Source organism: Eucyclogobius newberryi, unplaced genomic scaffold (assembly GCF_026437365.1).
Source record: "Eucyclogobius newberryi isolate DKJ021-1_F unplaced genomic scaffold, fEucNew1.0.hap1 SCAF_13, whole genome shotgun sequence".
NCBI classification, from domain to species: Eukaryota; Metazoa; Chordata; class Actinopteri; order Gobiiformes; family Gobiidae; genus Eucyclogobius; species Eucyclogobius newberryi.
Window position 1 is genome coordinate 31,830,492 of NW_027315757.1, and position 11,008 is coordinate 31,841,499.

At 40.5% G+C, this 11,008-nt stretch overlaps 2 protein-coding genes across 2 annotated transcripts; both read right to left on the reverse strand.

Moving 5' to 3' along the window:
• Positions 1–702: 702 nt before the first annotated feature.
• On the reverse strand, positions 703–5,766 carry syt5a (synaptotagmin Va). Its single transcript, XM_072443543.1, has 10 exons — positions 5,667–5,766; positions 4,007–4,182; positions 3,112–3,126; positions 2,854–3,038; positions 2,192–2,278; positions 1,967–2,134; positions 1,731–1,898; positions 1,510–1,627; positions 1,294–1,427; positions 703–1,205 (listed from the first exon to the last, which is right to left on the reverse strand). Exons 2-10 carry the CDS (start codon positions 4,173–4,175, stop codon positions 996–998), a joined length of 1,254 nt encoding a protein of 417 aa, XP_072299644.1. The 5' UTR covers positions 4,176–4,182; positions 5,667–5,766; the 3' UTR covers positions 703–995.
• Positions 5,767–9,254: 3,488 nt separating this feature from the next.
• Positions 9,255–10,760, reverse strand: LOC140358612 (ferritin, middle subunit). Its single transcript, XM_072443566.1, has 4 exons — positions 10,451–10,760; positions 9,922–10,068; positions 9,694–9,819; positions 9,255–9,612 (listed from the first exon to the last, which is right to left on the reverse strand). The coding sequence occupies exons 1-4, from the start codon at positions 10,550–10,552 to the stop codon at positions 9,454–9,456; spliced, it is 534 nt and encodes a 177-aa protein (XP_072299667.1). The 5' UTR covers positions 10,553–10,760; the 3' UTR covers positions 9,255–9,453.
• Positions 10,761–11,008: the final 248 nt, after the last annotated feature.

The window sequence follows — 11,008 nt, forward strand, 5'->3', positions numbered from 1 at the left end:
GTCACTGAATTATTGATAATACAACAAAATCTTTTTTGAATTGTGTAAAGTTACATATTTTAACTACGATATTTCTGAATCTGTGTTTGTAAAACAATACAATGTAATCAATGCAAAAATAAGCACACATTGTGCCATTTAAAGAATGATTGCTTCCATCCTGTAATGCACTGTAATGCACTGAATTGCACTGTTGTCTGGCCAAGGTTGGAGGAAGGTCAAAACGTGTATACACTCCAGAGAAGTGGTTGTAGTAATAATGTACTGTATCTTCTTCAGTCCCTGCAGTAATTCCTGGTGCACATGTTGGGCTCGGCGCGTGAGACAGGGCTAAAGAGGTTAATCCACTCAGTCAATCATTCTCTGTCAACCTTGTCACACAGCAGCTGTGGTTTAGAAAGATTTTATTTTACACCTTTATTTAAAATGAGTCTCAAGTGTCTAATAATGCTCACAAGACATCCCATTTAAATATAACACGGTCACATGAACAGAAAAAAGCATTACAATACAACAAAAGCAGAAACAAAGGGCACAAAAAGAATGAAAATCAAGAGATTTTCGCATTCAAAAGTTAAAGATATAAGGAATAGGAAAGTATCCTCTGTAAATACACATACATTTACACCATGCTGCATGTTCCCAATCCCACTGCTGATCCTGAAAACATCTGACATTACTTAAAAGTATTCTGTCAGTCATACAGGCTTAAATGTTGTACACGATCAAACTGTGAATGTTATGCACCTTTTGTGATTTCCTAAAACAAATTGCCTTAACATTTACTTCTTCTTTCGTGAGTCCCGTTACATTACAGTGCCAAATGAGGTCACAATAATCTATACTCCTGTAGGTAAATGGTCTACTGCTAATCTGAGGTGTGAAGGCCTTGAAGTATTACTGAAAAGCTCAAAGATGGACGATAATACTACTGGTAACTTATGCACGTTCTAAAATTGAAAACCGCCTCTAAAAGGATGTGATTAGCGTGAGATTTAGCGGATGGGGGCCTTCAGCGCCGCGTCGATCTCCTCCTCTGGCTGCAGCGTGTGCCACTGGGCAACAGGGCGCCTGGGGTTGGCCAACATGTCAGACCAGTGCCGCAGACCCACCCCCGAGGAACCGTAACCGACCCAGCACTTCCCGATGGGGTCGTTACTGCCCAGCTTGTCGTAATCGTACACAGTCACCAGTAACTGCACTTTCTGTGAGCCAAGAGACGGTTAAAGGTCAAAAAACGTTCAAATACACAGGCGACGTGCATACACTCGACAGAAGCACACTTTTACAAACCTGTATCTGAGAGAAGGGGATCTCAAAACTGAAGCTCTCGTTGAAATATGGATTCAGAGTGTTTTGTTTGACTGTCGTCTTCTTCTTCTTTAAGCGTTTGCCGTTGTGTTGTAGCACCAGTTTTACAAAGGGATCTGAAGAGAGACAGGGTTTAATGAACCAAACCAAAGACAGTTCTTCTAGTGTTAGGTGGCAGCAAAGTGATCTGCATCTAACCTGAGAGACCTCCCACATCCATTTTCTTCAGATTCTTGGCTTCCATGACGTTCACTGTGAGCTTTCCAGCAGTGGGGACGTAACGCAGGGAAATGCAGATGTCACCCAGCTTTTCTTGCTGTCAGTGACAAGATGCAACGTTATCAAAGTGTGACAACTGATACTGTCCTGTAGCCGGCTTCTACTAAATACATTAGGACATAAATATAAGGATGTCCTACCTCTTCTTTCTCTCCTCCACTCAGATCCTTCCACTCATGGATGGGCTGTCCCATGTCGATGCTGTTCATGGGGATCTTGATCTCACCGATGAGGTCATGTTTTCCAAACCGATCGAAGTCAAAAACCTGCAACACTAGGGTCTGACCGCCGAGCTCGGCGTAGGGGATCTGCAAACCACAATCATGTTACAATCAAACACGCTCTAAAGTCTATGTTACCAGTCCGGTGTGCAGACTTTAAATGTGAAGGTCTCGTTGAAGACTGGACACAGGTTCTTCCGCTGGATTTTAGTCTCAAACTTCTTCTTCTTCTCCGGGAGCATGTACACTTTCACATAAGGATCTGAAGTGCCGCCCATATCCATAGCTGCAAGGTCCTGGGCTTGAAGGATTCCTACGATCAGCTGCAGAAAAACAATTCAGTCTTTGTGAGAAACCACCAACAGCAATTGAGTTTATACCTGATTATCATTGAAGTTATAGTCCAGAGAGTACTCCAGTTTGCCAAAGAACTCCTTCTCCTCTTCTTCTTTGGTTTCATCTCCATCCTGTGAGACATGACCACAACAAACAGTCAACACTTATTCTGATCATAGAAATAGAAATGTTGTGAACTTGACTTGAAGTGCATATGACAGTCACTTAAATGTAGTGATCATTATATTCATTATATTTAACATTTTACAAACAAATGGTGCCTATTTTTCCCACTTTGACAATCATGGTAACGTTTAGAATCGTACTTCCTGGTAGGACATGAGCAGCAGACGTGACAGGTAACTCCACAAGCGTTACCTAGCAACCATATTGAAAACGGGGGCCAAAATCCATATGAACTACGCAATATGTTATAATTTGACAAAGAATAATACACTTTTATCAGTTGCGTTTACATTTTTCCCTGCATTTTTTGGATTGAATGTCGCTTATTGACGACTCGCCTCAATTTCCTGTCATTTTCACATTGTAATTTTCAAATTTTCTCCACAAACTGACTGATTTAACAACAGGACTATCCCACCAAACAAAGTAATAATCAGAATACCTTTACCAGCACACTTCTCCTTCTGATTAATACCGGGCCAATGCACACACATCCACACATAAGAATATACATCATTACCTTGTTCTCACCGTCCTCTGCGTCCTTGTCCTTTTTCCTGCGTCCTCGGCCTCCCCCGGACTTCCTTTCTCTCACTTTCTTCGGCTTTTTGCCCTTGTTGAAACACTTCCTGTAGATGCAGAAGCCCATACATGCCACAAGGGCCAGGACCACCACCACGATGGCCCCCACAGCCCACATTGGCACTGCAAAGAGAACAATGCAGAGTTATGGCCTGAGCAGTCATTATCTTATCGTCTTTAACGATACAAAACTTACTGCGAAGTTTGTGATCTGGATTGCAGAGCCGAACGGTTGCATGAAAACAATTAGAAATAAAACAATTCCATTAAGGGCAAATGAATGTGTCAATAAAGAAACGTATTTACCTCACACATGTACAAAATCTGTAATATTCAGGTCGTTTTATTATTCATATGTCGTTTCCTCCACTAATACTAACACTTATAACGTTGACATTAAAGATGCACTATGTCATTTCTCTTCTGAGCGTCCATCACCATAGAGATATTATTGCTTTGCCTGGAATGTTCCACAGTAAGGCATTACACTTACGCCATATTGTGGAACATTCATGTGGAAATGCAATAAAATCTCCACGGCGACAAGAAGGCCCTCCAACAGAATATAGTTCATAATCCTAATCTTTTAAATTAATAATAATGTTCAGTATTCCAGAATGGAGGCGACTGGAGGCAAATTAAAGTGCAACTTCACTCACTTTCAACATTTAACTGATCAAAACTAAATTCTAATGGTTTTAAGTCTTTTTAAGTCGACTCCGTGCAGAAATGCCAATTGTTTTGTTTTTTAATGGGAAGAATATTTGAGCTTGGCAGAAATGATTTGTGGTAATAAATCTAAATAACTAAATACAATGAACTGAACTAAGTATTTGTCCAGTAAAAAATAGCAAGAGTCTATCATAAAGCTATCATAATAACCTATTCAACTGTAAATGTCTTTAAGCCAGACTCTGACATCCCTCACATGTGTTCGGCTGGTTCTCATTCAACAAAACCACCTTCATTTTTCATATTTTGTGATACTCTGAGGTTAATCCCACTTTCGCCTCCATTCTGGAATCGAGAACGTTTCAGATCACAAACGTTTAAAGTGTCTGCGGCGCTGGCGAGTGTCGGGAGTCGCTCACTTGGCAGGTGTGTGAGCTCATCGAAGAACTTATTTTTGAGGCTGTTGAACTGCTGGTGTGAGACAGGAGGCAGGGCAGGCGCGGCAGGTGCGGCAGGGCGCTCCCTCTCTCCCCCCTCCTCCTCGGCCGCCCTCCGGAGCCGTGGCCCGGACACGCTGACCAGTCGCATCTCGGATCTGTGCACAAAACACAGACGATTCACGCTCACTTACTGCAGAAAGCGCGCAGATATGGGAACAAATCAATCTAAAAGTGATGTGTCCGTCCCGGAGACGCCTGTCATGCTGCAATGTCAAATAAATATGGGAAGGAGTGTCTGGAATGCCAATGTGCTCCGATAAATGTGGATTTGGCTAGGTGTTTTTCATTTTTATTTTTTATTTACTTAATTTTATTGTATTTCTGTTTCTGTCATTTCTTTGTGATTTTAATGCATTTTTCCTGCCGTGTGAAGCACTTTGAATTGCCTTGTGTATGAAATGTGCTCTACAAATAAACTTGCCTTGCCTTGCCTACTAATTTAGGCAACGCTTCAACATTCCTCACTGTGTCTTTAGTATTTGTTGTCGTCCGTGAGCTCCATCTGACCTTTCACCTGTCTCTAATCCTCTAAATCCTTGGTCACTTGCCACAAACACAACCCTCACTCTGCAGCAAGAAGGAACTGAATATATAAGATTGTGGATGTGATGTTTTATATGCAAGAAAGCTACAGACACAAGAGTTTGTTTGGGCTGTTTTAGTATGTATGTGGTACAGTTTTGAGCCTTATACAGCCTGCAGTGTGGGATGAAATCGTTATGTTGAGGCAAGAAAAGAGCATAAATCAAGTGTTTAAATCAGGCAGGCAGCAGGCCCATTACTCTCTAGAGACTATTCTGCTCTCCGTCTGCAGAGTGCATGTGTGTAACGAGATTAATTGCCAAAGGTAATCCAGAAATCCACAGCTTAAACAAATCAAGAGCAGAGTGTGTCTCCCTGTGTTCTAACCCGTCACTGCTTCTGCCATAATCCTCCTCCACACAATACAAATCCAGTCCAAAAGCATATTATTTTAAGTCTGATGCCATTTTCTAACTGCATTTTGAGAAAATACATTTGAATGACACGCGTGCTGTTATGTTCTGAGATAGTTTCATCATACTTGCTCATGTGGAATGTGTTGTTAGACTATATCAGGTCGATGTATTAATCTGTTCTATAGATCTGGGTGTCAAGTGGATGTTGCAGGTTACACACACACACACAATAAAAGAATTTATGTGTAAGAATTGCAGACTTTGTTGGTGACTCTGGTTTTAATAATGTCAACAACAATGGACTGTTTACCATGGCTCATATATTCAAGCATCACCAGCAGGAATAAGTCTCCCAGACGGAAATAGACGTGTAATGTGCTTAATCCACTTCAACTAATCTGTGCCTCAAGCAGATAGAAAAGAAATGGTCTAAATAAAAGGTGCCAAATTCTGCATGTATAGGTTAGGTTTTTGTTTGATTGCAGATTTGCCTAATTTGTCAAGTCGTTTTTTTTGGCCTCTCCTTTGGGAACATTCGTTTTATCGCGTTTAAGTTATTTTAATTTAATCTTAGCAACAATTAAAAATCTGACTCATGTTAAGAGCCTCGGTACAAGACAAATTCCATAGAAAGTCCTTACCTGTTCTCAGCACGCCGGTGTGATCCTCCTCTTGTTAGAATTCATGTATTATAACCTGAAGGATGCACGCGCCTGCCCCTCCCCTCCCGCTAATCTGCTCCTCACGCATCAACATCACGCACTTTTACATGACAGAAACACTCACTGTTATTTATGTCACGCATCAACATCACGCACTTTTACATGACAGAAACACTCACTGTCATTTATGTCATGCATTAACATCACGCACTTTTACATGACAGAAACACTCACTGTCATTTATGTCACGCATTAACATCACGCACTTTTACATGACAGAAACACTCACTGTCATTTATGTCACGCATTAACATCACGCACTTTTACATGACAGAAACACTCACTGTTATTTATGTCACGCATCAACATCACGCACTTTTACGTGACAGAAACACTCACTGTTATTTATGTCACGCATCAACATCACGCACTTTTACATGACAGAAACACTCACTGTTATTTATGTCACGCATCAACATCACGCACTTTTACGTGACAGAAACACTCACTGTCATTTATGTCACGCATCAACATCACGCACTTTTACGTGACAGAAACACTCACTGTTATTTATGTCACGCATCAACATCACGCACTTTTACATGACAGAAACACTCACTGTTATTTATGTCACGCATCAACATCACGCACTTTTACGTGACAGAAACACTCACTGTTATTTATGTCACGCATTAACATCACGCACTTTTACGTGACAGAAACACTCACTGTTATTTATGTCACGCATTAACATCACGCACTTTTACATGACAGAAACACTCACTGTTATTTATGTCACGCATCAACATCACGCACTTTTACATGACAGAAACACTCACTGTTATTTATGTCACGCATCAACATCACGCACTTTTACATGACAGAAACACTCACTGTTATTTATGTCACGCATCAACATCACGCACTTTTACATGACAGAAACACTCACTGTTATTTATGTCATGCATTAACATCACGCACTTTTACGTGACAGAAACACTCACTGTTATTTATGTCACGCATCAACATCACGCACTTTTACATGACAGAAACACTCACTGTCATTTATGTCATGCATTAACATCACGCACTTTTACATGACAGAAACACTCACTGTTATTTATGTCACGCATCAACATCACGCACTTTTACGTGACAGAAACACTCACTGTTATTTATGTCACGCATTAACATCACGCACTTTTACATGACAGAAACACTCACTGTCATTTATGTCATGCATTAACATCACGCACTTTTACATGACAGAAACACTCACTGTTATTTATGTCACGCATCAACATCACGCACTTTTACATGACAGAAACACTCACTGTTATTTATGTCACGCATCAACATCACGCACTTTTACGTGACAGAAACACTCACTGTTATTTATGTCATGCATTAACATCACGCACTTTTACGTGACAGAAACACTCACTGTTATTTATGTCACGCATTAACATCACGCACTTTTACGTGACAGAAACACTCACTGTTATTTATGTCATGCATTAACATCACGCACTTTTACGTGACAGAAACACTCACTGTTATTTATGTCACGCATTAACATCACGCACTTTTACATGACAGAAACACTCACTGTTATTTATGTCACGCATCAACATCACGCACTTTTACATGACAGAAACACTCACTGTCATTTATGTCATGCATTAACATCACGCACTTTTACATGACAGAAACACTCACTGTCATTTATGTCACGCATTAACATCACGCACTTTTACATGACAGAAACACTCACTGTTATTTATGTCACGCATCAACATCACGCACTTTTACGTGACAGAAACACTCACTGTTATTTATGTCACGCATTAACATCACGCACTTTTACGTGACAGAAACACTCACTGTTATTTATGTCACGCATTAACATCACGCACTTTTACGTGACAGAAACACTCACTGTCATTTATGTCACGCATTAACATCACGCACTTTTACATGACAGAAACACTCACTGTTATTTATGTCATGCATTAACATCACGCACTTTTACGTGACAGAAACACTCACTGTTATTTATGTCACGCATCAACATCACGCACTTTTACATGACAGAAACACTCACTGTTATTTATGTCATGCATTAACATCACGCACTTTTACGTGACAGAAACACTCACTGTCATTTATGTCACGCATCAACATCACGCACTTTTACATGACAGAAACACTCACTGTTATTTATGTCATGCATTAACATCACGCACTTTTACATGACAGAAACACTCACTGTTATTTATGTCACGCATTAACATCACGCACTTTTACGTGACAGAAACACTCACTGTTATTTATGTCACGCATCAACATCACGCACTTTTACATGACAGAAACACTCACTGTTATTTATGTCACGCATCAACATCACGCACTTTTACGTGACAGAAACACTCACTGTTATTTATGTCACGCATCAACATCACGCACTTTTACATGACAGAAACACTCACTGTTATTTATGTCACGCATCAACATCACGCACTTTTACGTGACAGAAACACTCACTGTTATTTATGTCACGCATTAACATCACGCACTTTTACGTGACAGAAACACTCACTGTCATTTATGTCACGCATCAACATCACGCACTTTTACGTGACAGAAACACTCACTGTCATTTATGTCACGCATTAACATCACGCACTTTTACATGACAGAAACACTCACTGTTATTTATGTCACGCATTAACATCACGCACTTTTACGTGACAGAAACACTCACTGTTATTTATGTCACGCATTAACATCACGCACTTTTACGTGACAGAAACACTCACTGTTATTTATGTCACGCATTAACATCACGCACTTTTACATGACAGAAACACTCACTGTCATTTGTGTTATTCACGCATTGTGTTTGGTTTACAAGTAAGAAACTGGAACTTGGCACAATGTCAGATTATTGGCTAAAGAGTTAGAATATATAAATACAAAATGTGGTGTATTTGGAACCTGTGTGTGTGTTTTTTGTAGGTGTGTGATCACAATTCTGTCGAACTGCAGTTTTAGATCTCGTCCTTGCCGCAATTTGTATAATTGTAAAAGTAAATACTAATAACTATACAATCTAATGTCGCCATCTTGTGGTGTAGCAGAGCAAATGCGTGTAATAAAAAGGAAAAAACTTATGTTTGAAAATGAGACTTGTTTTCACACATTACTACGCTTTATGGAACGACCCAGTGCCCCAATAAAATACTGTAAATGTTTAACATTAAAGTATAAAATGTAAAAGTTCTAAACTTCAGATTAAGGGGAGCTGTTTTAAGTTGTTTACGCAGTGCAAATAACCTAAAGGTGGGAATGAAGCAGTTGAATAACAACCTGATCATTGGTTGTTTTTTGCCGTCCGTCAAGGCAACTGCTCGTGTGATTAAACCTGGATCTAGTGGTTTACACTAGATTTTGGTATAACATGGACATACATTTTGTTTAACAGTGCTTTAGTTCCATGTAGTGAAGTTTATAGCCCAAAAGATATTTATATGAACAAAGGCCAAAACATCACAGACAGGATTAATTCAGCTCAAAGGTTTTATTCAAGGTAATTGGGCAAAGAAGTTTTTACAGGTGCAGAAAAACATAAGTCATCTTTGTGTCAGATTAAAATCCATCACTGATAAACATAAGAGAAACAGGTGATAGAGGATTAGATGAGTGGGGCAGTCAACAGGAGTGGAAAGTTGACAGTTAGGCCTGTTGATCTTGCAGGATGTGACGTTTAGCTCTTGCCACCGCCCAGAGTGTGCTTGTCAAACAGGTATTCAGCCATCTTGTTGTTCTGAGAATCCATGCGGCGCAGGTTGGAGATGTAGTCACCCAGCTTCTTGATGCTCTCCACCTGCTCAGTCAGGTAGTGGCTCTCCAAGAAGTCACACAGCTGAGGAGAGAAGAGAAACAAATCAGAATCTTACTCATGAAAACAAAGCTCTATACATAAAGCAAAGTGGTCTTGACTTACATGAGGGTCAACGTGGTCAGAAGCCACTTTGTGGAGGTCAAGCAAGGCCTCGTTCACCTTCTTCTCCAGTTGCAGAGCGCACTGCAAGGCCTCAATGCCAGTGCTCCATTCATCACGCTCCGGTTTCTGCAACAACAATTATAATAATTAACACTAAAAAGAACTGCACATCAATAAAAAGCCTTTTTTTGATGCACTAATAATGGCTAGACTGATATCTAAACTCACCTTTATGTCCTGGAGAAAGATGCGTCCGCCCCTCTTGTTCTGGAAGGAGAGCAGCTTCTCTGCGTGCTCCCTCTCCTCGTGGGACGACTCCTTGAAGAAGTGAGCAAAACCAGGCAGGGCCACATCATCACGGTCAAAGTAGAACGTCTGTAGAGATGGACACAAACAACAATCATTAGAACATGGTGGATTATCATTAGATCAGCATGGTGATAAACAGTAGTTATGAAGGCAAGCAGTGGTCAAGCCGAGTCATGGTGTAGAGCCACTGTCTAAGCATGACGGAGCAGTTTAGGAGAACAGGACTTGTCCTTGTGAAGCCTCCAACCACGTAAACAAAGCAACATTCACTACATTCCACTTAAATGCAAACAGGTCCTAATGAGGTTCACTTGAACCACTTTAACTAGAATTTACATTCTTTTGTATCAACTGTGACACATTTGATCCCACTTCCTGTTTATTATAATAAAGTAAAGCATTTGTCATTGCAGCAGGAGAGAGCCTGCTCCACAGAGCCCACACTTACCATAGAGGTGTAGGTGTAGGAGGCGAACAGCTCCAAGTTGATCATCCTGTTGATGGCGGCCTCGCAGTCGCGGTGGTAGTTCTGACGCACTTGAGACTCCATTGTAGCTGGCGTTTTTCTTGTGCTTTTCTTATCAAAAGCACAAAAATATAGCTCTGCGCAGACGGTATTCAGTAGTGTTCAAGTAAAACGGATTCTTTGTGTCCAAAATGAGACGCAGACGACTGAAAAAAAACTTGGACGAAGAAAGAAATTCCGTTCAAACACTGTTGAAGCAAGAATTTCTTTTCCGGATTCTGAATTGGAAGGTGTCGCACAGCCTCTATTTATACTGTTCTGACCTCGTGACCACAGCACCGCCCCTCAACCAATCAGGAAGCACGGCGTCATGTGACCATGACGTCACATTAGCAGACATGAACCATGACTTTGCACTTTAAATGTTTAATTGAGTAATACGAAGCTTGTGACTCACATGCGATTACAAAGCACATTTTATACAGAAAAATAATAATGAATAATATCAAATAGAACTCTAGTACTGGTCAGCATGTAATA